Genomic DNA, 25,183 nt, shown 5'->3' with positions numbered 1-25,183 from the left:
AGGGGTCCATCATATTACTCGGTGCTAGGCGAGCTTGATATAGATATAAACAAATATATATGCCTAGTTATCCACGTTGGGGAAACTAATCAGACTCAGTGAACAAGCACAGAAGTATGCTAGCAAGGAAACCTTTTATAGGCTATACGTTTTATCAATTATACTGAATTGTCACAGAAACATTTTACATGTGCTTTTAGCAGTAGACTTAAAGCAAGCAGTGGTACATGTCACGAGTACTTATGCTCTGTGACAACTTCACTAGAGAATTTTCTTTCCATCCAAACTTTGGGGACAAAGGTATGGTTAGAAGTAAAACAATAACTTTAATGTTGATAGGGGAGACAAATATTTGGTAAACAGTAAATTGAATTAGTAGAATGGGTCTGGTCCAGATTCTTGGGTCAGCTGTCTACCACTGCTGTCTTCTTCTCATCCTGGGGTAGGTGTTGTTTGGGTCAGCAGTCCTTTCTGTAGACCAGTCTGATGCAGAGACCCCTCATAAGTGGGAAATATGAACTCAAGAGTCAGTTCCCTTGTTTCACTGTGCTTGAGCTACTTATGAATACCTGATAAGGGTCCTTTCATCTAAGTTGGAGAGAGAGTCCTTTAAATGATAACTTTTTTAGTATGTATAATCCCTGGTTGCAGGTCATGGGGCCTCTGATTTTCATCCAAAGAGATGAAAATCTCTCCAAAGAGAGATTCCTGTGATCAGCTTCTGAAACAAGCTTCCCTCTTCCCACTGGTAACCACTAGTTTGTTCTCTATATCTGTGAGTCTGTTTCTTTTTTATTATATTCACTAGTTTGTTTTACTTTTTAGATTCCACATATAAGTGATATCATACAGTGTTTATCTTTCTCTATGTGACTTATTTCACTAAGCATAATGCCCTCCAAGTCCATCCACAATGTTGCAAATGGCAAAATTTCATTCTTTTTTATGGCTGAGTAGTAGTCCATTGTGTATACGTATCACATCTTCTTTATACATTCATCTATTGATGGACACAGGTTGCTTCCTTGTCTTGGCTATTGTAAATGTGCTGCTATGAACATTGGGGTGCATTTAACTTTTCAAATTATGTCTTTGTTTTCTTCAGATATATGCCCAGGATTGGTATTGCTGGATCATATGGTAGCTGTATTTTTATTTTTTTGAGGAACATCCATACTGTTTTCCACAGTGGCTGTACCAATTTACATTCCCACCAGCAGTACCCAAGGGTTCCCTATCTGTTCTGTTCTTTGATGCACGTAATATGTTTTCATATCTTCAAATGTTTTAATTTTTCAAATTATTTTCTTAGTTTTGAGCTCGCTTTTTATCTTCTATTGTCTGATTATCTTTGCGATGTTGCATTGGCTTCTGTTATCTCTAATTCTATGCCAGTATAGATCTCTAGTTCCCTTTTTTTTTTCTCCATTTCTAATGTTGAAATGTTGAATCCTTTCAGACCATCACTCATTTAAAGATGCCTGCAGAAAGGGTGGCAGTAGATATCGAGCTGGAACCAGAAGCTTTCATTCTGGTACAGTTAAAAAACAAAACAGACTTTTTACCCTTCGGGAGTTGTGCCAAAATGGTGACAGCAAAATGGTTATGTCACTGTGTCCCTGCTTTAGTAATGAGTCCATCACAGCTTCAAGATGCTGTTTCAGGCTTTTGTAGGAAAACAGAAAAAAGGCCCAGTTCTTGACTGCAGAGAACTTAAGAATCTAGGTTCATTTTCATTAGATTCTTAGGTGGATGCCCCAAATCTGAGCCCAGCAAGACGGGTGGGGGTCGGGGGGGCGGGTGTCGAGGGGGCTCTTGTAGCTCCCAGGGGGCCAGAAAAGACTTGAAATTAGCATGGCCAGAAGCGGTTTCTCGGCAGAAATATGCTGCTAGGGTTTCTCCAGGGGATGTTCGCTGAGGAAGAAGAACATCCCATCAGAGGAACTGTGCAGAGCAGGAGGGGCTCAGGTGTGGAGGCAGCTGGAAAGATGGGTCGGGCCAGCGTGAAGCCAGCTTGGAATGACTCACTGCCGATCCAGAGGGTTTATTGTTGATACCTAGGCTCTTTAATGAACCGTGCGCACCTCATGAGCCATCTGCTAGGTGTAGGCTGGCTTTGGAGCAGGGCGTGGGGAGGAGCAGAGGTGAACCTGCATCGTCCCCTGGTGGGCTTGCCTGCGTCTGGTTCTGAGTGGATCTTCGTGCAAATTGAGGGGAGAGGCGAGGGTGAAGGGAGAAACCTTGGGGCAGCTCTTCCCTTTAAAACAAATGGTGATGCAGCAGCATCGCCATCGACGAGCCTACGGATGGTGAACTGAGTGCTCATTATGGGATGCCAAGGCAGCTCGGGGGTCAGAGGACGTCTACAGTTTCTGTTCCCTTCATTAGTGAGGGAGAAACAGCGTTGTCCTCTCAACTTCTCTGCTTTTAAAATTTACTTAAGTAAAAGCCACTGAAATCTCCCCGAAGGTTCTTGTGAATTCCAAGAAAGCAAAAAGAAATCTAGTTAATTACATGTCTTAATGGTGCATCTGGGAACAGCCTATTTGAGGTCAGATTTGGAAACCGTCTATCGTTCGAATTCTACCTTTTAGTGTAGACCGTGGGATGGTTTGTACTAACGTTGTGTATTAAACTCTCTGTCCAGCTCCTACAATTTGGAACGTTATCTTATAACTTCAGTGATGATATCGGTTTGTCACCGTATGTTGGGTTCATGCAGTGTGATCATTTTGATTCAGGAACTTTGATCAGGAATTCCACCTGGATTTCTCCGTGGGGAAATATGACTTCTTTTCAGATAATCCCCGTGACATGCCTCTCAGATGCCGTGCATGAAAGTGTTCACGCAAGTTTGTGTGCCCGATGCACAGTGAGGCCCAACAAACTGAAATGTCAGAGCTTGGAGCACAGCAAGGGTTTTTGCAGGGCCCTGCAAGGAGACGAGGCGGCCCAGGCCCTGAGAAGCCTCAAGCTCCCCGAAGGGTTTTGGCAAAGCATTTTTAAAGGCCAGGAGAGGAGGGTGTTGCAGGGTACGTGATCAGCTTGTGCACAGTTCTCTGACTGGCTGATGGCGAGTCAGCAGGGTGGTGTCACAGGGGTTAATATGATCAGTCCTTAGGCTCCAGGAGGTGTGGGGCTCTGTGTTCATGGTCACTGAGTAGTTCTTCCATTTGGTGGGGGTGGTAGGGGGGTGTTCACATCTGTAAAACAACTCAGGAAATGTGCATCAAATACTGTTATCTGGGTACTTCAGAGGGGAGCTAACGCAGAGGCTATGGGGGAGGGCCTGTCCCGGGAAGGCCCCCATGGTGTCCTGGTCAGTTACAAAAGGGTGGGGAAGCCAGGCCAGTGATAGGAGAGCACCAAGCATCTCGCTGTCATGTGGCCTGGGAGCCTCATCGAGTCGCCTTATACTTGCCTTTTTGCCTTAAATTGACAATTCCTTTGCCAGCTCATCAGTTCCAAGCGCTCATTTTGAGTTTTGCTTTACGTTTGGGTGCCGTTCTGCATATTTCCCGAGATGGTCCTCCTCACATCTGTGGTGGTTTCCTTTCCAGACAAACAGAGGAATATTTTCTCCCCCGGATGATACAGGACCTGACAAAGCAGGTGAGTCTCGGAGAAGAAAACCCGTTCTCGGTCAGATGTCACTCTGGGGTGGGCCGTGGGGGCAGGACCCTTCGGGTCAAAGTAACGGGCATCACCATGGCCCGTGTAAGGAGCACAAACAAAGGGGTGATGTCTGTAACAAGTGGGGAGGGTCCCAGGAGCAGAGCGGGGGACGGTGGGTGTCTCCTTTCCCCTGTGTGATGCCTGTCCTGTTCCTGCCCTCTCCTCTCCTCTGGCTCACTCGGCGGGGTAGAGGCCTCAGGGGAGCCTGGGGGAAGGGGTTCCTGCCTCACCTCGGCCGGCCGGCTGTTCCCTGCTGGGCTGGGGCTCGGGCTTAGGGACTGCCCAGGAAGCCGAGTTTGGAGGGTTTCTAGTTATAAAACTCATGAAGGACTTTCCTTGGCTGCCTGTTCATTCTGTGAAAACTCAGCATCAGAAATCTGTCTTGTCTTGTCTTATCTTTTGCACCTGGCTGGCCAGGCCTGAAGAGCTTTGACTTTGCAGCCTTATCTGGGGGCCTTGACCATCCCCTTCGTCCTGGAAGCTGCTGAGGTGGGACAGCTGGGACCGGTGCTGTCCACTTCCTACGGGGCGTTGAGAGCCAGGGGCACAGAGGGGGTGTTTACAGGGGGCCCTGATTTCTCTGGCTCCTGCTTGAGTTTCCATTCTGGTTGCCAAGTGTATCAATTTGTTTAGGCCACCATAACCAAGCACCAGAGCCTGGGTGGCTTAAACAACAGACATTCACTGTCCCCAGTCCTGGAGGCTGGAATCCGAGGTCCAGGTGTGGGCAGGGTTGGTCCTCCTGAGGCCTCTCTCCCTGGCGTGTAGACGGCCGTCTCCTCCCTGTGTCCTCACGGGGTCGTCCCTCTGTGTGTGTCTGTGTCCTGACCTCCTCATAAGGACACCAGTCCTATGGGATTAGGGCCCACCCTAGTGACCTCATTTTACCTTCATCACCTCTTTAAAGATCCCCATCTCGAAACACGGCCACATCTGAGGCTTCGGGCTTCCGCACATGAATTTGGGGGACACAGTTTAGCCCATGACACCCAATTCTCTGCACCCCTCACTGTTGCACTCAAGGTGGCTCATGGGGACACACTGAACCTCCGCAGTGGAGCAGGTCGGCAGGGACGCATCTGGACCTCGGGGATGGATCTGAGGGGTGGGGCAGGAGTGCCCTTCTCCCCGACACCACCAGCCCCCAGACCCCTTTCCTTTTTATGCCAGGGGTCTCCGCCTGCCTCTCACTTCCCTGGCCCTTGGGCCAAGATCACCGCCGTTCGGGAACCAGATTAAGTCACTGGCACTGGTTCTGATCCCTAAGAGAGGATGTCCGAGGGGCCAGCTTGGGTTGGTGCCTCCCGCGAGGCAGTCAGGGGTGGGCACAGCTGAGGTTGGGGACAGGGGCTCTCAGCCAGGTCTGGTCGCCTCCCATGTGACCTGGAAACTTTTCTGACCGTGAATTGCAGCAATGGGAGCAATTTAAGTTCATTGTGATCCAGAACACAGTGAGAGAGAGAGAGAGAGAGAGAGAGAGAGAGAGAGAGAGAGAGTGTGTGTGTGTGTGTGTGTGTGTGTGTGTGTGTGTGTGTGAAACAAACATTTCAGCAGCAATCCTCCTGCTGCGAGAAATCCTCCATTTCATTCTTCTAGGACCCTTTGATATCCTAGAAAACATACCAGGTGACCCCCCTAAACCAATGTGGGGGCCGCCTGCAGGTGGGAGGATGCTGCTTGGTGTCACTGCTTGAGAGCAAGTTGCAGCAATTGGCCCTGGGTGCAAGTGGATTAAAGTTCAGGGGAGTTTTCAAGAAACACGGCAAAGCCAGCCCTGTAACTGCAGTAACCTGGATAATTCAGGTCAGGGGCCCGTCACTGAGAGCCCCCCTTCACGCTTTGTTTATCACCCTGTTGCCCCGAGCCCTGGTCTTGTCACAGGAAGATGGGGTCAGGATTCCAGCCCTACCCCTGTGGTAAGGAATGCGAGGCACCCGTTGCAGGGTGTGCAGTGGTCCCGGGACGGCCAGCTTGGGGTCCTGGCTGAGGGCTGTGTCCGTGGCAGGAAGCATCAGAACAGAAAATGCCAGGCCTGCCCCTCGGTTCTTGCCCTTGGTGATAAAGGGAGTTGAACTCACTAACACACACGTCAGGGGACCCAACCAAGAGTGCTGGGATGCGGTCCAGGCTCGCCGGGATGATTTCTTGGCTGAGTGAAATGGCAGCGCAGCTGAAACTTGGTCCCTGAGAGAGGCGGCCAAGGTGGGCCCCACGCCCAGGTGACCCTGTCAGCACTTGCTCATCTCAGTGCCTGCTCAGACCTGTGCAGCAGCCTCGGGGGCAGCTCTGTCCCTGCCCTGGAAGCTCCCACCCCTCAGGGGTCATGAACGTAGCTCCTAGAGACACAGGGACCCTGCGTCATGCCCCAGCCCTGCCGTTCAGGGGCTGGATGACCCGTCGGCTGGCGTGAGCTTTGTAAGAGCTCAGTCCGTTCGTTTCTGACATGGGGATGGGACCCCCAGGAGCACATGATGTCAAAAGAGCATCCAGCCGATGCTGATGCTGCTGGCCATCTGGGCCCATGGAAGCTTCAGGAACCGAGTCACAGTTAGTTGCAGCCACAATCAAGCCCGTGGCAGCTCAGAGCTCAGCTTCCAGGTGTGACTGAGGCCCTTGGGTCAGCGGAGGAGATGCCTGCTGGCCCCTGGGCTGGGAATGCTCCGGGTCGAGGAAGGATTCATTAATACTTGAAACAAAACCGTGGCCTCATGCAAGTCTCATGCGTGACATCTGGCGTCCTGGTTCAGTACATGGCCCAGACGGGATGGCCAAGGGGTCTCAAGCTCTCTGGTCTCCCGACCCAGGAAACCGTTCCCTTTGGGGATGCTGTCCTCTCCACCCGGGACACGTGCATCGGGAGTGAGGTCTGCGAGGAACTCTGGACACCCCACAGGTCAGCCTTGCCCTCTGCACCATAGATCCCATCCTCACTGGGCCCCGGAGGATTGGGGGTTTGCAGCCTTCCTGGCGTCATGGCCTGGGGCTGGGGAGATGCCCTGGGAGCTGCGGGGCTGGGAGGGTGGGTTGGGGACACCGGTCTCTTTTCTTTGCCCTCCTCTGCCCACAGCCCACATGTGGACATGGGCCTGGACGGCGTGGAGATCTTCACCAATGCCTCAGGCAGCCACCACGTGCTGCGCAAAGCCCACGCCAGGGTGGACCTGGTGACCATGGCTACCACCAAGGTAGGTGGTGGTGGGGATGCTGGAACGTGTCTGTCTCACACTTGTGACCCCAGCGCCGGCGCTGGGTGGGGCCTGAGCGTGAGGATGCTCGGTGCTTCTGGTTACAGCCGCAGCTGATCGGTGTGCGTGACTCCACTTCCCGGGCCCCACTTGCCTGACCTCATTTAACCCTCAAAACTGCCCTACGGGCCAGGTGCTGTTGACACCTCTGCTCTTTGGAGCAGGACACTCGGTACATGGCGGTCAAGTGGCCCCTGGGCTCACACCCCAGCCATCCGGTTCCTGGGCTGTTGACCATCATACTGGTCTCAGGACAAGTGACATGGTGACCGGGAACCAGGATGCCCGTTGGCACCACAGCAGGGCACGGGAAACGCCCACGAGTTTGCCCCTCTTGATGGCAACGTGACACCAGGGGCCGTGTTTGCTCTTTCCTGGGACAGAGTCTCGGCTTCGTGACCTGGGGGGTTTGTCTTCTCTGAAGCTGCATCTCTCCTCCTATCTGGTGGAGGTGACAGCGCCTGCCTTGAAGGGTAGTTGGGAGGCGAGAATGGATGATTCGTGTGATGCCTGGTACCTTGGAAGGCCGAGAGCACCATAGCTGCGGGCATTCCCTGGAGGCGCACATTTTCTTGCCGGGATGGGGGGCTAATTATGACACAGTCGCAGGGGGGTCTGAAGCTTCATGTGTTTGGGCCAGAGGAGGGTGAAGGTGATGGACCACAGTTGACCATTGCTGTCCCCTGCATTTTCCAGAACGGCGGAATTTACTTGCTGGCCAATCAGAAGGGCTGTGACGGGGACCGGCTGTACTATGACGGCTGTGCCCTGATAGCCATGAACGGCAGCATCTTTGCCCAGGGATCCCAGTTCTCTCTGGACGACGTGGTACGAACCAGCCCGTGTGCGATGGTGGGAGGGTCTCTGGTTCAGGGGCTGTGTTCTCTGTTCTCCCCCATGATGGGGGGTCTGACATGGCCCCTGTGGTGGGTCCTGCTGGTTTTGATTGCTTCCTCTTCACCTCCTTGGTTTGGGAGGGATTCTCACCCTGAGGTTACGGGGACTGCCCGCACAGCACGCTGGACGGATGGGATCCCCGGCAGTTTATCAGCCCCACGTGCCCTGAAGGGTCCCCCCGAGACTGCACTTGGAGCTGAGGGAGAGGCCAGGAGCTGCAGGAGCAGGCTTTGTAGTGACAAGAGGGGTGACCCCTGGTTCCCGGGAGGATGTGATGGGCTTGTTTGAAGAATCCCATAGCCGGGGCTGGCGGGGAACTGGAGCCAGTCCTCGGGAATGAGCAGACACCGCACCTGGTCCCCGTGATGAGAGCGGAGCCCTCCGTGGGGGCGGATCCAGGAGGGGGCTTGCAGGTGGGCCATTAGGGGGTTTTACCCAGAGGTCAAGGCAGCACACGTTCCCTGTGGGCCCTGCCCCACGGGTTCTGGAAGCAGCATTGGAGACCCCCACCCTCCTCATTCTGGGGGGCGCCCTGGTCTCACTGGACTGATGACCAGCTGGGGGCATGGGGGGGCACCTCCCCCCAGCATTGTCGTAACCTCACTGGAGCCACAAATATGAAAACTGCACACACTCTGCTTCTGAAAACACAGTAACGTGGGTGCAGAGCTTTCCCATGTGATTGGACATTAGTTTCCTTTACAGAGAGAATAAGACGAGATGAAAAGGTGCTTGTAGAGAATCGTGTGGCTCTCCCTGTTGGTTTTTTTTTTTTTTTAAGCACCCAAGAAGGAAAATGGCTGTTACTGCCCCCAAAATGGGAATAGATTCCAATTCTGCAAACGCAACACAACGTAACTTTCAGTGCTAACAGGAAGGGTCACTTTTACCGGGCTCAGACGGTCAGTACAGGCTTCATACAGCATCGCACATCTTGTCTTTGGATCCAACTTGGGTTTTTTTGGAAACAAGTGTTGGAAATGCTCATTCACAGAGGCAGGTGGTAGCAAAAAAAAAAACAAAGTCTCCGGGGATTGCTCTGCCGGAGCAAGGCGAGCGGTGTCACAGAATAAGAAAGTCTACAGGAGCCTCTGTTGTAACTTCTGTTGCTTCACCTCCTTGGCATCCATGCAGATGAGGTGATGTTTCATGCCTTCTGCAGTCTCCTTGGGGTCGTTGGCAAGGAAGTGGTTATGAAACCAAACTTCGGTTTCAAAATGGACTGAGGAAAGGAACTTTGAAAAGAATCCCATGGTATTTTCTTGCCCAGAGGGAAGCCCGGGGTTTGGCAGTCTGGGCCCCGGCAGCGGGAACACTCCGTCTCGCTGCAAAAGTCGTCCTGATCGTGGTCTCTCAGACCTTGCTTTCCAAGTGGCTGCGTCCCCAAAGGCGTCCTATTGTTCAGTATTAACCATGTTAAAGACGGAAGGGCATTGGAGGGGAAGATGAAGTCCGTGCAGACGGCTAGGTGTTCACCTGCTCCAAACATGCTTCAGTGCACGTCAGTTTGGCCAAAACACTCAGCCAAACGTCAGAGCCACAGGCACCTGGTGGCAGGATTGACTGGCAGGTGGGTTGGGGGGTCACCTGCTCCAGGATGAGCAGGCGTGCAGGTCACTACAGGTTCTGGACCCCGTCCAGGCCCCCCAAGGAACCCCCACTTCAGCAAGCACACAGGTGATTCTTCGCCATACAAAAACCTGGGGACCATTGTCTCCCACCCCTTGGAGGGGGCTTTTGAGCCAGAATTCTCTGATTTTGCCTGAGTATTTGGGATAGAGGTGGCCTCACTGCCCTGGGGCCAGGGCAGTGCCCTTCTGTTCTGCCACCTCCTCCGTGGTCAGCTGACCTTCTCGAGGGCACATGCTTCTCACAGCCTCGATCGAGCCTTTGTGCAAGGCTAACCTAGTTCTGGGGAAAGTGGACTGGAGCCTCCTTCTCAGGAAGGGTTCACTCCTCTGGCGTCTTCTCACTTTCTGTGGCTTTGTCAAGGCAGTCTGGCGGCTTCAGTGACCCATCACTTGGGAAATGACAGGAGAACCAAAGGACGTGGCAGCTCTTTATTCTCTGTCTATTCACGGGCATTTCTAGCTTGGGTTAGGCACTCTGCTGACACAGGTAGCTGTCCACAGCCCAGCGTCAGGAGCAGGGGCCCAGCCACCCTGTGTCCCCCAGTGGTGCCCAGAAGCGGTTCTTGCTGTCCTGCACTTGTGTGTGTGAGACAATGTCCTCATAATATAATTTGATCAGTGTTTTTTTTCTTCGTAAGGGAAGGAGTAACGTCTATGAGTTAAAACTTTTCCCTTTTCTGTAATTTGCTGCAAGTGGCAGAACCCCCATCTCATCTGGGTTCAGAGACAATGAAGCATCACCTCCTAGAACACAGGCAGCACGTCCAGGCCAGGACCCCGACGTGATGACTGCCGGGGCTCTGGCTCCACCCCTCTGTCACTCTCCATCTGGGCCTTCCTCTGTGTGGGCTTCATTTTCAGTTGCCTCTTGGTCACAGGATGGCTGCAGGAGCTCCAGCCATGCATCTTCATACAGCCCCATTCAAAGGCAGAAAAGGGGCCCTTGCTCCTCATGTGTCTTTTTAAGAAGTCAGAAGCCCCAGCAGACACTTATTGACAGGGTTGTGTCCTGTGCCGTGATTAACGAATCACCGGCAATTCAGTGGAAGTTCTCGTGGCAATGACAAGAGGAAAGGGCTTTGGGTCGGCAGCACCACTGGCCGTCCCCTCTCCCTGGACCCCCAGTCCCTGCCTTAGAAGGCATAACTCATCGGGTGCCATTTGGCACACCTGTGAAAACAAATTAGACGTGTGAGTGAAAAACAAACAAAACAGGAAATCACGATTTCTCTTTGAAACTCCCTTCTCCAGGAAGTCCTCACCGCCACGTTGGATTTGGAGGACGTCAGAAGCTACAGGGCAGAGATTTCGTCTCGAAACCTGGTGGTAAGTGCTTATAGACACACACATGGGATGCGCATCAAAGACCCAGAATTTTTCTTTAATAACAGCTTTATTGAGATGTCATTCCCTTACCACACAATTCACTGATTTCGGCACATGATTCAGTGGTTTTTAGTATATTCGTGGAGTCAAGCAGCATCACCACAATCAGTGTCAAAACATTCTCATCACCCAAAAGAAGCCCGGACCCATGGGCTGTTACTCCCTGTCCACCTCCCCCAGGGCCCCCAGCAACCATCTGCATTGTCTCTATGGATCTGCCAATTCTGGATGTTTCATAGAAGTGGAATCATATCATATGTGGCCTTTTGCGTCTGACTTTTTTCCAGAGAATAATGTTTTGTGGCTCATCCATGCTGTAGCATGTGTTAGTGCTTTATTCCTTTTTATGGCAGAATAATATTCCACTGAATGGATAGACCATGTGCCGTTTGTCCATTCATCTGTCAGTGCACGTCTGGACCATTTCCACTCTGTCTGTGATGAATTGTGCTGCTGTGGACACATGCCCGGGTGTCTGTGTGGACGTGTTTGCGTGTCCTTTGTTATATACCTGGGACTGGACTGCAGCGTCCTGTGGTGGTTCCCTGTTGGACTGTAGGAGGCCCTGCCAGACTGTCCTCAGCCACTGCTCCATCTCACGTCCCCCCAGCGCTGTGCAAGGGCTCTGGGCTCCCCACACCCCTGCCAGCGTTTGCTACATCCATCTCTGTTCTGGCCATCCTGGCGGCCGTGAAGGGTCCCCAGTGGGGTTCTGAGCTGTGTTCCCCACTGGCTGCAGTCATCCCAGGGGCCTGTATGGGTACCAGCGCTGAGGGGTTGTCCTTCCCAGGCCAGCAGGGTGAGCCCCTACCCCCGTGTGAAGGTGGACTTCTCCCTGTCCTGCCACGAGGACCTGCTGGAGCCGCTCTCTGAACCCATTGAGTGGAAATACCACAGTCCCGCCGAGGAGATCAGGTGGGGCCCTTGGGATGCTGGAAGGGGGGGGGTCCTGTTGTCCCCTGGGGAACCCCCCCATCCCCTGCTGCACTGCCAGGTGGCGCTGCGGGGCCAGCGTGTCCTGGTTTCCAGAGCCTGCACTTGACGCTGCAGCCAAACCCTGGCCCACGCCCAGCCCTGCCGCTCCTTGCCCTGTGGGCTCTTGGGCACAGAGATGCTGTACTTGCCTTCCTGTGCCATTTCACAATGGGGCCAATGATAGCACCTGCCCCCTGGGGCTGTTTTGAGATTTCAAATGCGATCATTCACGCGAAGTGCTTAAAACAGAGACCTGGGCGTCGTACTGGTGGCTCTCACGGGCACTGCACCCACCTTGGCACCTGCCCCCAGGTGAGCTGTGGACCAGGTCAGCAGTTCCCCATCCTAATGCTTCCCATCGTTCCCCAGCCTCGGACCTGCGTGCTGGCTCTGGGATTTTTTAAGGCGCAGCCAACAGGTAAGGCATCAGTGTCTCACCAGCACCCTCTGCTGCTTCTACCAGTTGGTTTGCGTTTGATCCTGCGGCAGGCTGGTGACTTTTGTTTTAATGCAAGCATTTCTTGGGTCTGCTTCAGTCGGGAGCCTCGGCTACACTAGCCAGAGCCCAAAGGTCCTGCTGAGTTTTGGCTCCGTCTTTGGGGTCCTGTCTGATGACACCGAGTTACGAGACTCCCCGCCTCCTGCCAGTTTCGTGATCGTGCGTGTCTGTAATTCACCGTGGAGACCCAGCCTTAGACCCTCCACAGTGGAGGTCCCTTTGCCTTCTAGAAAGTCCATCCTGGAACGTGCAGGGCATCTTCTCCCCTCCCCCAGGGAGAGTATTTTGTGGGCGCTCATTTTTGCAGGGGGAGCCGGACTCATCTGGGGGCGCATTGCTTCCCAGAGGGGCTGCTCACACCCCTGTCTGGTCGGCCCGTTCCAGGCGGGGTTCTTCCTGCCCCTGAGCGGCGGGGTGGACAGCGGGGCCACCGCCTGTGTCGTCTACTCCATGTGCCACCTGGTCTGCGAGGCTGTGAAGCACGGAAGTAGGTGACGTCTGGGGCCCGAGCAGGTTCCAGGGGGTCAGCCTGTGGGGGAAGCAGAGGGGAAACCCAGGTCCTGGGCATCGTGGTGGAGGTCGTATTCAGATGTCACAGCGTTGCGCCCAAGTCCCAGGGCCTGGGGACAGCAAGGCCGTTAAAGTCCCTTCCAGGGCCCACGTGGCTGTGTCCGTCAAGCCACAGGTGCCTGTCGCTGCCGTGTGTCGGCAATGTGGCCCCAAGGAAAGAACAGGGGCCGTGGGGTCGGGCAAACTCAGGTTCACATCCTGTCACTCTGTGCGGTGACATCAGCCATTCCCTCAGTGTCTGCAGCCTAGAAACGGGCATCGCGGGGCTGATCTGGCGAGGTTGCCGGGCGGCGGAGAAGGGATTAAATGGTGCAGGCACCTGGCACACGGCACGTGCACTTCTGTCCGGTGGTTTTCAGATCAAGAAGTGCTGGCCGACGTCCGGACCATTGTGAACCAGACCAGCTACACCCCCCAGGACCCCCGGGAGCTCTGCAGCCGCGTCCTGACCACCTGCTACATGGCCAGTGAGAACTCCTCCCGGGAGACGTGCAATAGAGCCAGAGATCTCGCCCAGCAGATCGGAAGGTAGCTGGTCAGTGGCGTCGGGCACGGCCAGGCGGCGGTGACAGCAGGAGGTTCCCCCAAAGGCCACGTTTGTGGGTCAGTGAGCACCCCAGAGGCGAGCAGGTTCCCTCCTCACCCCCCTCCAGCTGGGAGCACAGGCAGGCCCTCTCCCCTCCCGGGAGCGTGACCCGCCCTCTGCCCCCAAGGAAGGTGGAGAGAGGGCATCTTTCCACACTCGGCTCCATTCAGAATGTTCCATTTATTCTGCGTCCAAGGGAAAGACAAGAGGCTGCCCATTCTGTATGCGGAGCTCAGCTAAAAGCTGTCCCCGCCCAGCAGTTCTGCTCCCAGGGAGATGCCCAAAGGAAGTGAAAGCAGGGACATGAACAAATATTTACACATTTGGGTCCGTGACAGCATATTCACAACAGCCAGAACAGCTCAAATGTCCATCGACAGTTGAATAGGTAACCAAAAGGTGGTTACGAGGGGATGATATTCAGCCTTAGAAAGGAATGAAGTGCTGACACAGGCTACAACGTGGATGAACACCTGGAAAACATCATCCTGAGTGAAAGAAGCCAGTCACAAAAGGACAGATGTTGTGTGATTCCATTTCTTTGAAATGTCCAGAATATGCAGGTCCACAGAGACAGAGAGTGGGTCAGTTGTCCTCGGGGGCTGGAAAGGGGGGGTGGGGAGAGACCGCTCGTGGGCACAGGGTTTCCTTCTGGGCTGATGGAAAGTTCTGGAACTAGAGGTGACGTCAGTGTACTCAATGCTGCTGAATGGGACACTTGAAAATGGTAAATTCTGTGTTCTGTGTTTTTGTTTTACTGTCTGCACACCTTCCCTTTCTCTTCCCAGCCACCACATCGGTCTCAACATCGACCCAGCCGTGAAGGCCGTCATGGGCATCTTCAGCCTGGTGACGGGTAAAAGCCCTGTGTTTGCTGCTCACGGAGGAAGCAGCCGGGAGAGCCTGGCCCTGCAGAACGTACAGGTGTGCCTCCCAGATGGGGCCGTTGTCCCCACTCGGGGGCCGCAGGGAACCCGGGGGACAGCCGGCACTGGGGTCAGCAGCCTGCCTTAGAGACCCTGAGTGTGCAGCCTCGTGACAAGGATGGGGGTCTGCGTGTGTGTGCGTGCGTGTGCGTGAGAGTGTGCGCATCAGCGTGAGGGTTTGTGAACGTGGGATGTGTGTGCAAGTGCGTGCATTTTCTGCATCTTTGGGGGGCGGCTCAGACGCAGCCCCACCTTCCAGGAGGCTGCAGGGGAGCTGGACCCTGCGTGGTCCGTGGAGGGAAAGAGGGGGCCTGGGCTACAGCTGCCTGGGTCTGTCCTGTCTCTCTGTCCCCTTTCTGTGGGTGCGGGTGACCTTGCCCAGCAGTGCAGGGAGTGACAGGAGGGACCACGGTCTCCCCCGCTGGCTTCGCAGCGCTGTCTCACCGCGGCCTTGGGCTTTGGTTCTTCCATCTTTGTGGCTGAGTGCGGGAGCCCACGGTGCGGGTGAGGGGACCACGGGCTCCCGGCCCCTCTGGACGCTGGAAGCTCCTGCATCACTTAAACTTTCGTGTCCTCCTGAGGTTGCTGGGAGAGCCCCTGCCCCGAGCGGCAGGGAGGCGGTGTTAGCATGCACGTCCCCCACCCCCGCCCCACGTGGATGACGTTCCCCTCCTGTGGTGCAGGCGCGGGTGAGGATGGTCATTGCCTACCTGTTCGCTCAGCTGAGCCTCTGGTCCCGGGGCGCCCCAGGCAGACTTCTCGTGCTTGGATCTGCCAACGTGGATGAGAGGTGTGTGTGCCCTTGCTCTGGATGAGTCCCCTGGTTGACCCACGGCCACTCCGGCCGGGTCTGTGTCTCCCACACTCTGCCTTAGCTCCTGATGCCTCTTTGAGAGCAGCCGAGGGCGGGAAGAGGCACAGGGGTCAGGTGACAACGATGATCTCTTCTGGCCTGTAAATCCTGTCCCTTGCCCACGGACCGGGCCCTGTCCCTTCCATCAGCCATCCGTTTTTTTTTGTTTTTTTTTTTAACATTGAGCTTTCTTTTAATTTATTTATTTTTATTTCTGGCTGTGTTGGATCTTCGTTTCTGTGCAAGGGCTTTCTCTAGTTGTGGCAAGCGGGGGCCACTCTTCATCGTGGTGTGTGGACCTCTCACTATCGTGGCCCCTCTTGTTGCGGAGCACAGGCTCCAGACATGCAGGCTCAGTAGCTGTGGCTCACGGGCCTAGTTGCTCCGCGGCATGTGGGATCTTCCCAGACCAGGGCTCGAACCCGTGTCCCCTGCATTAGCAGGCAGATTCTCAACCACTGCGCCACCGGGGAAGCCCCGCCATCCGTTTAACGGGACAGGGAGTGATGTTACACCCACCTCGGGGTTGCTTGAAGGAGCCCCGCTCAGGGCGGCGCAGGTTTTAATCCCCCCTGTCTGGGACCCAGGGGGGTCTTACACCCCGGCTTTGCACCCTCGTGGGAGCCTGGAGGGCTGAGTGGTTGGTTTTTCTCTTGAAAAGTGGGGAGAGGTCAGCCGTGTGAGTGCAGGTGGGACAAAGGCCAAACAGTACCCACAGCACAGGTCAGCAATGGCCTTGGAACGGGGGGAGCTTGGGATGAGGGTGAAGAGCTGCGGTCATCCAGTGGTCCAGCGAGAATATGGTAGCGGTGGTGGTGGGGTGAAGAGGGACGGATGCATCGAAGGGGTGAGTGTCGTGGGGTTGAGGTGACAAGTGGGCCCAAAGTCGGTGGCTTCAAGACGCAAATGAATTATCTTACAGTTCGGTAGGATAGGGGTTCAACACGGATCTCACTGGGACAAAGTCAAGGTGGCACAGGGCCGGTTCCTTCTGGAGGCTCCAGGAGAGAAGCTGTTCCTTGCCTTTTCCAGCTCCTGGGGGCGCCTGCATCCTTTGGCGTGTGGCCTCTTCCTCTGTCTGCAGAGCCAATGGTGCAGAATCTCTGCGCCTTTCCTGTGGCCACAGCTCCCACTGGCTGACTGACGCCCCCTGCCCACCAGTCCTCTCTTCCACATTTAAGGACCCTTGTGATTGCATTTAGGGCCCACCCCATAATCCAGGGTAATCACCCGTCTCGAGGTCCTCAGCCTCATCTCATCTGCGGAGTTGCTTTCACCCTGTATGTGTATGTGTACAGGTTCCGGGTATTAGGACGTGGGCATTTTGGGGGCCACTCTGCCCACCACAGGAGGCGTCCAGCAGTGGGGAGGTGGCCCTGCTTCTGTCGGCTCAGCGTCCACGTGCACTGAGGTCCTGCCCCTCCCTCTCAAGGACCTCCATCCCTCAGCTCCGCACTCTGCTGGCCCCAGCCCTCCCCTCCCAGACGGGCCGCTTCCAGGTGGCTGCTGGTCAGTCCCCAAGCTGCTGCCCGGCCCAGACGTCTCGTCTGGCTTGCTGGATCCTCCTCCTCGGCTGTCCGTAGCCTCTTCCTCTTCCCCAGTCTGCCCCAGCACGTCAGGCTTCTCCAAGACCCTTGAATCTGCCAAGCCCTGGCCCCAGGGCCCTGGAAGAAGCGAGTCTTCGGATGCCCAGGGACTGGATGGCCAGGCCCCCAGGTTCATGGAATCTGCAGCCCCTCGGGTCTGCTGCATGGAAACTGCACGTTCTTTCTCCTGCTGCAGCCTCCTCGGCTACCTGACCAAGTACGACTGCTCCAGCGCAGACATCAACCCCATAGGCGGGATAAGCAAGACGGACCTGAGAGCCTTCGTCCAGCTCTGCATGGAGCGCTTCCAGCTTCCCGCCCTGCAGAGGTGCGTGTGCGCCCACGAGGCCTCAGCTGTGGCCCCTGAGCCACCGGGTATGCGTCTCGGCACAGCCCCGGGCCACCCTCGCCCCACTCAGCCACCTTCCATAGCTCCCACCTCCTGATGGAAACAGTCCTGCCCTTCAGGGGCGCTTGGGGTCCCGAGACCAGGCACCCGCTTCCTTCGCGTCGGTGCCGCCCTGGCTCTGGCCACATCAGGCAACCGCTGCTTCCCTCTTCCCCTCACCACCCTTCTCCCGCCGTCGTAAGGCCGCCAGGTCTGTGTATCCCTCCGTCTTCGGGCTGAGCAGTGGCTGGTGCTTTCATGGTATCTGTTGAGTTAATACGCAGCGTGTTGTGACTGACCTCTGTGTGTCTTGGCCGCAGCATCCTGGTAGCGCCAGCCACTGCCGAGCTGGAGCCCTTGGCCCATGGACGGGTGTCCCAGACTGACGAGGTAACGGCGGTGGCTTTGTCACTGTGCTTCTTCCCCCACCTCCCTGCTGCTGGGTTCCTTCATGGCCTCCTTTCTGCCCCAACAAGCCATGCTCCGTCGCTGGGTTCCCGGCCTGGGAGCCCAGGGCTCAGCGTCATCCATTGCTGGCCTTCAGCGTTCAGTTCAGGTCTCTCGAGGTTGGAGCTGGGAGGGAGGTGATGAGGCAAGTGGGGGGGGCCTTGGTTCCGTCTCCAGCAGAAGTTTTAACCTGTCCCCCAGCGCTGACTTGCTGTCACTCATGAGACGCATCTCTTTTGTCCCCAGGAAGACATGGGAGTGACCTACGCGGAGCTGTCGGTCTACGGGAGGCTCCGGAAGATCGCCAAGATGGGGCCCTACAGCATGTTCTGCAAACTCGTCTACATGTGGAAGGACGTCTGCACCCCCAGACAGGTAAGCCACGTGCAGTGTCCTCGGGGAGTCGGCAGGTAAGGTCACCTTGTGGGTGGATTTGACTCCGGAGCAGGTGGCCACGGTGTGACCTTAAAATGAGAACCCTCTCTCTCTCTCTAAGGATCTACGGTCCAGTTTTAGGCTCTCAGCAGCCCGGGCCTTCCTTCCGCCCTGGCTAAGTTTTTCTGAGTGGGGCTGGACCCCATCGTAACAAGCAAGCTCCTTCTCCTCTTTGGGGGGCAGGGGGCAAACTCTGAGGTTGGAATATCGCTGCTTTTCTGCGAGTTGTCAGGCTCATTAGGGCCGAAGCCCACAGACAGAGTGGTCCCCGCAGAACCGCCTGGAAGCCTCATGAGATACATCTTCCCGGGACCCCTGACCGGGGCTCCTGATGCAGCTTCCGGGGTGCTGGAGTCAGGAGCCCGCGTCTTCAAAGCTCATCCCGCTGCCCCAGCCCGAGCAGTGGCACCGGTCCACTCCTGCCTTCGGGGGGTTCAAACGCAGCCGTGTTGCAGGGGGTGGGTGCTGTTAGCTGGCACAGCCCAGGGCAGTGCTGCCGGGAACACCAGCCCGGGGTCTTTACGACTTTGCCAGCATCAGGCCCTGTGCCTCCCTTGCCTCCCAGGTGGCCGACAAAGTGAAGCGGTTTTTCTCGAAGTATTCCATGAATAGACACAAAATGACCACGCTGACCCCCGCGTATCACGCCGAGAGCTACAGCCCAGACGACAACAGGTTCGATCTGCGGCCGTTTCTGTACAACACCCGCTGGCCTTGGCAGTTCCGCTGCATAGAAACTCAGGTAAATCAGGCAGAAATGGTTTTTCTCCCTGTTAAATGTCTGTTGAGGGAATATCAGCTCATTTCCGTTGAGGACTGAGAAGCTTTTTAATATATACGGCGGCATTTTTTAGCGTCCTTCTTTCTGCAAAGGATCCAGTATGTTTCAGGTCAATCGGAGCATGAGCTATTTTGGGCTGCGCTGAGGATGCTAAAATTAGGGGCTACCGCACTGTGTCAGTGTGGTACCAGTCACTGTCATTTCTAGACTACTAGGGCATCCAACTGGCTTCACATCTTCTAAACCATCTGTTTTTCATTTATTCCCCTAATTACCTAATAATAGAACCACCTTGCCTGAGAATTCAGGCTTCTTTTATACTAAAAGGGGAGGGACTAAAGTCAAACATTTCCTGGCTCCAGAGGGGATGTGTTTTTTTCTTCCCCCCCCCCCCCCCGCAGCCATTCATAGGTGGGCCTGGTCAGGATGTTTCCTGTGAGCTAAACAAAGGCATTTTAGCTTAATGTTCATGACCTGGGAGGCAGGGTTGGGCCGGAGATGGGCCATTATGTATAATTTAAGCTTATAGGCAATATCCCTTTAGTGACGGACTAGCCCAGCGGCTGGAGCCAGCCAGTGGGGAGCGGGGAGCATCCATGAGGAGATGATGTGCAAACTGAGATGGGACGCAAGCAACACTGCACGTCCGTGGCCGTGGCCCTCATCCAGGGGTCGCCAGGCAATGTCTGGAGACATTTTGGGTTATCATACCTGGGGAGGGGTCTGTGCTGCTGCCTCTAGTGGGCGGAGTCCAGGGATGCCACTAAAACACCCCGCAGTGCACAGCACAGCCTTCTCCCCCCAGCCAAGTATTAGTCAGCCGTGGGGCCTTGCTTCCACCAGTACACACTCAGGAGTGGGTTCCCTCACATCAGGCCTGGGGTTCAGAGGGTGTGCAAAGACCCTCAAGTGGAGAAAAACACATGTGGGCAAAGATGGAACTCACCTGGAGTCTTCTAGCCCAGCAGTGACCCCCGTGCCCGGGCCAAGGCACATCCTGCCGGACTCTGGATCCACCCACGTCTCATCACTGAAGATGCTGTCGGAGGACCTGCTTTTTCAGTCCCGTGACCACGACCCTCTTTTCGGGTGCATCGGTGCATCGTGACGGCCTAGCCGTTCAGGTCCTCGTGGTGACGCTGCATCTTCTCTTCTAGGTTCTCCAGCTGGAGAGAAGACAGCGTCAGGACCTGGACAGCGTGGACTGAGCCCGGGTCCTGCGCAGAGGGCTCCCCTCCCACGAGGATGCGCGTGCTACGTCTGCCTTGCTGGTGACTGTGTGGGAGCGGCTGGCGTGTCGATAAGCCCCATCTGACGTATTTCAAGGAGGGGATCTTTTCGGTCTAGTTTCTTTAAAAAAGGCTGAAATACAAGAGGATGTGATTTTAAACCCTCTCCTTTTTTTTTAAATTAATTTTTATTGGCATATAGTTGATTTACAATGTTGTGTTAGTTTCTGCTGTACGGCAAAGTGAACCAGCCATACGTATACATATATCCGCTGTCTTTTAGATTCTTTTCCCATAGAGGGCATTACGGAGTCTGAGTAGCGTTCCCTGTGCTGTAAGGCAGATATTGGGATGGACATACACAGACTACTATATATAAACCCTCTTCTTGAAGCGAGCGCTTTCCCCAGCCCCTCTGGCCCTTGTGCAGCATCTCCCCTGAGTGTCACCTGAGCTGAAGGAGGATTTTCCAGGTGGGGATGGAGAAGGCCCTGGGGGGTGGAGGGTGGTTCTAGAATGACTGTCCCCACCCATCACCCACCCTTGCAATCTCTGTAGTTTTGCAAAACAGCCCTTTCTCCTTTTCTTCCTCTGTCCTTGTGTATGATTCTTCTCACTATAAACTGGCCCATTTCCCTGATTTCTGTTTCCTGGTCACTGTCATTGTCATTCCGAGGACCTAAACCTTCAGGGATGTAGATTTGCCTCCATCCTGTGCCACCAGGGAAGGCTTCACATGCTCTCGGGGCAGGCTGCGTGGTCACCATTCCTGCCCCCCCACCATGTGCTGCCCTAAGGGAAGACCCCCCTGGGGGGCCAGCTGCCTGCCATCCTTGCCAGCCTCCTCTTCCCATTTCGGTCTCACCATCCTGGGTCAGCACCCAGGTTAAGTGGGACGATGCCAGTGTGGGCGGGAGGAGAGAGCTGGGCTCTGGTTGCGGGCCTTGCAGAAGGTCCAGCCTTGGGCCCGAGCAACACAGCTCAGCCCCCATTCTCCTGGAACACCAGGAATTCCTAAGAATCCCCAGGAATATTTACAAACTGCATCAGCTTGGACTTGCTGCGTGTGTGTTACGAAAAGCCTTACCCAAGAAAAGAACCTGGTGAACAAGGAAAGGAATTCATTGATGGACGTGCTGAGCGGTCTGGGGGAGTGACAGCTTCAGGCCTGGCTGGACCCAGGGTTTGTGCCCTGTCATTGGAACTTGTTTCTCTCTTCACCTGGCCCTGTCTCTGTGTGCTGGCTTCCTCTTGTGACTCCAGTCTTGCAAACTCCCAAGTTCACATCCAGCAGGAGATTAGCACATGTGCCTTCCCCGTTTCTTCAGCACAGGCCCTGGATTAGCTCAGTTGGGTCATATGCCCATTTCTGAACCAGTTAGCTACTGCCCCGAGGTCCTCCAAAGAGGACCACGGGGTGTTATCAGAATTAGGAAAAATAGATGGTGAGTTCTCCAAACAGGAACGGCCACTGCACACACCCTCAGGCCCTGGCCCGGGCCCAGGCTCTGGACGATGGCTCCTTGGATCTAAGTCCATGTTTCCTGGCAATGCTACTGCAGGCTCTGGGCCTGCAAAGCACATGCACAGACTTTACCTCAACTTCCCACAGTGACAGCAACACCCAGGGACGTATTAATAAGACTCCAGGCTTGGGCCGAGGGAAGGGAGCAAGGGCACCCTGCCCTCTTTCCCCGAAGGCTGCCGCCATCTTTGTATCTCCCACCCCCGGAATCCAGAACCCCTTCCGCAGGCTCGGGGACAGAATAACCCCTTCTCCCTCACCCCACCGAGGGCCACTTTTCAGTGATGTAAAGTCACTCGACGTAAAGACAACCTTTTACACCGCGATGCAAAGCCGCGTCCTGTTTACCGTCTCCGACTCCTCTTCCAGAAGAGAGTCTTTTGGCCTTGTGGACCCAAATCCCAGTGCTACGGTCTGAATGTTTGCATCCCCCCAAAATACATATGGGAAATCCTAACCCCCCCATGCGATGGTGTCAGGGGGTGTGGCCTCTGGCAGGTCATGAGGGCCTGAGGGTGGAGCCCCATGAATGGGATTGCTGTCCTTATAACAGAGACCCCAGGCAGCCCCTGGCCCCTGTGCCATGTGAGGACCCAGGGAGAAGTCTCCGACCCAGCGCAGAAGAGGCCCCTCCCCCGACCCTGCCCGCACCTGGTCTTGACTTCCAGCCTCCAGAGCTGTGAGCAGTGCCCTTTTGTTTATGGGTCACTAGGTCTGTGGCATCAATATCTTGTTACAGCAGCCGGCACATACATACTAAGACCCCCGTGAAGGTGTTTCTCCTAAAACAAAGGAAAAGTTTACTCTTCAAGGAGAATTCAGTCCTTCACCTTCGGGAGAATCGGGAAAGAAAACAAAACAGCAGTAAAAGCTCTTCTTCGAGCCGCTGTGGCCGAGGTACGCCGATGAGTATTTCCCTAACTTGAGGACAGTTTTGAGGACGGCCGGCGAGTGGATGGGTGCATCCCGTGCGGGCAGCCCTCCCTGCCCCTGTGGGTCTCATCCCAGCGTTTGGCCCTCATGGGTGGTGACATGGATAAGCTCAAGATGACGTGGCTGTGGGTTCTGCAGCTGAGGGGTGACAGCTCACACAGCACTGTCACCTTCTGGGATGGCTGTCACCCAGGGTGATGGCCAGGCCCCTTGGTGCAGGTGTCGGCACCCCACAGGAGTCCTCCTGGGGGACGTGTACCTTGCTGACACCCTGGGGAGGAGACAGCCTCCTGTCTGCCGCCCCCCTCCCCAGCCATGCACACCCTCCTGAGGCCACGGCTCCTGCACCACGTGTGCTGGGAGTGGGGTGGAGAGCTTCTGCTCCAGGGAAGGGAGCTGGGGGGAGCGTGGACACTGAGGACGGCCAGTCGTGGGGTCAGTGGCAGCGTCCTGGACATTGTCCTGCAAGGGCCTCCTGCACTCAGGGACCCCAGGACCCTGGCCGCTGGTCATCCAGGTATAGGGTAGGGTCCCCCATTTATACGGTAGTGTCCCCCAGCTATAGGAAGTGCCCCCCCAGCTACAGGGTAGTGTCCCCCCAGTTAAAAGATTGTCACCAGAGCTTGGCTAATGAGGAGCTATGGGTTCCTGTCTGCAGCTCCAGCTCGTCGTGTGGGGTCCTGGCTCTTTTCTGAGACCCAAACATAGACAAGCCCGCCCACCCCAGCTCCTGGAGAGGGCAGTGAAGCCTCATGTCAAAGCCAGAGCTAACTTGGAATCTCCTGGGGTTGCTCCTGAGAGCAAAGACTCACCAGCACCTTCCTCTCGGTTGGACGGGTCGTACAAGCTTTGGCTGAAACATTTCACTCAACAATCAAAGCAGCCTGGGGGGCCACGCGGAGACCTGAGTGTCACTGCAGCATGAGCTACTGAAGCAGCCAAACCCGCACCCAACTGGACGTTGCCCACCCCGCCCCCAGACAGCATTGGTCAACAAATCTTTATTTCACTGGAATTCTAAAGACAAAAGGAGAGAGTTTTGAGAGAGAGAGTACATCCCACGAGGTCAATCCATTAAAAGTCAAGGAAGAAAAAAATAAAACACTGTATTCAGACCCTAGAACATGCTGGAAAAAATGGGCAAAGGACAAGGGTGCGTCATTTCCAAGGACCAGTCCTACATCCGAAAGGAATTTAGCAGCGTTTGTTTTCCAAAACTGAAAATGAGCAGAATTTTAACAGTAAGTCAGAGGTTAAAATCGACTTTCTGAGGTTGGTGAGTGTGACTTCACAAACTTTCTGACGGATAATTTAACAGCTTTCAAAAGGCTCAAATGTGTGCATTTGGTTTCATATACACACAAAAAATTCTGCTTCTGGCTATTCTCGTTTTTCACAAAGAGGAGGCTGGGAAGGGAACTATTTGGGGGTGCTGACTTGGGGAGCTCTGTCCCGCTGGCAGCGAGGCATAGTTACCACCAGGAGATGATAGGGACCGTGCCCCAGGGACATGGATCCACTGGGAGCCCCCCATCCTTCAGAGGTCCACCCTCTCCACCTTGCCGGTCAGGGGCACCTTCCCATCCTCACCATCCTCTGTTTCCTCACCCAGGGCTCTTTGGAGGACCACCTTGAGGGGCTCCCTCAGCCACTGTCTCTGAAGGCCCCCAATGAAAAAGTAAATAGCAGGGTTAGCCGTGCTGTTGATGCAGGACAGGAGGATGCAGACGTCGCTGAGAGTGTGATTTTTCATGTCAGCCACGAGGAACCTGATGATGCACAGGGGCAGACCAAAGAGAAAGACGCCCAGGACTGGAAATAGAAGGACCAGGTAGAGCCTATGGGCCAGTGTTGCTGGGAGCTCGCCTGGACTTGGGGAGCAACAGCAGACTGGACATGCCCAGGATGGAGAACAGCAGGAAGACCCACATGGCGGTGGCGGTCATAAGTGCAGGACAGAACCTTGTCCCTGGGATGCATAACTGACCACAGGCATGACCTCTCAGTATATTAACCGAAAAGATCGGAATCCAGAGCAGGGCGCTCACGTTGCCTGACAGGTGCTTGGGGCAACGACACCGATACCAAATACGGAAGAAGGAGGACAGACAGCGCTGGGAGCTGATGGCGGCCATGACGCCCAGGCCAGTGAAGTAGAGGAAGAACGTCAGGACCATAAAGGCGTCATGCAGGTGAAAGGGATAGTGAAGGAAAAGCTTCAGGATTTGGCGGACAGAGAATACAGTCTGGAAACAAAGGTTCATGAAATCCTCGACGGCCAGATTGAGGCTGTAGATGAAGAAGGCATTTTTCTTGGCGGACAGATGGACAAACCAGATTACTGTTCCATTTCCCACTAACCCACAAAGGGCCACAACCACAGTGATGGACCGGAAGATCATGTGGTCAGTGTTCTCTGATCTTGGAGCCAGCGCTGTGGCATCAATGCTCGAATGATTGCATGTCTTTTTTTCTTTTTTTTTTTGCGGTACGCGGGCCTCTCACTGTTGTGGCCTCTCACTGTTGTGGCCTCTCCTGTTGTGGAGCACAGGCTCCGGATGCGCAGGCTCAGCAGCCATGGCTCACCGGCCCAGCCGCTCCGTGGCATGTGGGATC

At 55.1% G+C, this 25,183-nt stretch overlaps 2 protein-coding genes across 3 annotated transcripts in view; one reads left to right on the top strand and one right to left on the bottom strand.

Moving 5' to 3' along the window:
- NADSYN1 (NAD synthetase 1) overlaps positions 1 to 20,375 on the top strand; it is a gene marked incomplete at its 5' end in the record, with an annotated part of 32,707 nt that extends 12,332 nt beyond the window's left edge. Inside the window, 16 exons of one of the 2 annotated variants that reach the window (XM_079707481.1) lie at positions 3,561 to 3,612; positions 6,480 to 6,568; positions 6,743 to 6,860; positions 7,617 to 7,748; positions 10,700 to 10,774; positions 11,625 to 11,749; positions 12,179 to 12,227; positions 12,693 to 12,795; positions 13,238 to 13,406; positions 14,253 to 14,388; positions 15,074 to 15,180; positions 17,026 to 17,157; positions 17,538 to 17,607; positions 17,911 to 18,039; positions 18,665 to 18,841; positions 20,038 to 20,375. In XM_079707481.1, coding sequence (XP_079563607.1) covers positions 3,561 to 3,612; positions 6,480 to 6,568; positions 6,743 to 6,860; positions 7,617 to 7,748; positions 10,700 to 10,774; positions 11,625 to 11,749; positions 12,179 to 12,227; positions 12,693 to 12,795; positions 13,238 to 13,406; positions 14,253 to 14,388; positions 15,074 to 15,180; positions 17,026 to 17,157; positions 17,538 to 17,607; positions 17,911 to 18,039; positions 18,665 to 18,841; positions 20,038 to 20,088 — 1,714 coding nt within the window. In that variant the 3' untranslated portion in view covers positions 20,089 to 20,375. Of the gene's footprint in view, positions 1 to 3,560; positions 3,613 to 6,479; positions 6,569 to 6,742; positions 6,861 to 7,616; positions 7,749 to 10,699; positions 10,775 to 11,624; positions 11,750 to 12,178; positions 12,228 to 12,692; positions 12,796 to 13,237; positions 13,407 to 14,252; positions 14,389 to 15,073; positions 15,181 to 17,025; positions 17,158 to 17,537; positions 17,608 to 17,910; positions 18,040 to 18,664; positions 18,860 to 20,037 lie in introns of both variants that reach the window. The other variant, XM_079707482.1, reaches the window with a different exon arrangement.
- A 3,729-nt stretch (positions 20,376 to 24,104) lies between these two features.
- On the bottom strand, positions 24,105 to 24,969 carry LOC307056641 (mas-related G-protein coupled receptor member X2-like; the record flags this gene model as incomplete). The annotated part of the gene is given in 3 exon segments (XM_079709460.1): positions 24,105 to 24,409; positions 24,412 to 24,444; positions 24,447 to 24,969. Coding segments are annotated over 3 exon segments (861 nt in total).
- Between the last annotated feature and the right edge of the window lie 214 nt (positions 24,970 to 25,183).

Source organism: Hyperoodon ampullatus, assembly GCF_949752795.1.
Source record: "Hyperoodon ampullatus genome assembly, chromosome: 7".
Classification (NCBI taxonomy): Eukaryota; Metazoa; Chordata; class Mammalia; order Artiodactyla; family Ziphiidae; genus Hyperoodon; species Hyperoodon ampullatus.
This window is presented reverse-complemented; position numbering and strand designations above follow the sequence as displayed.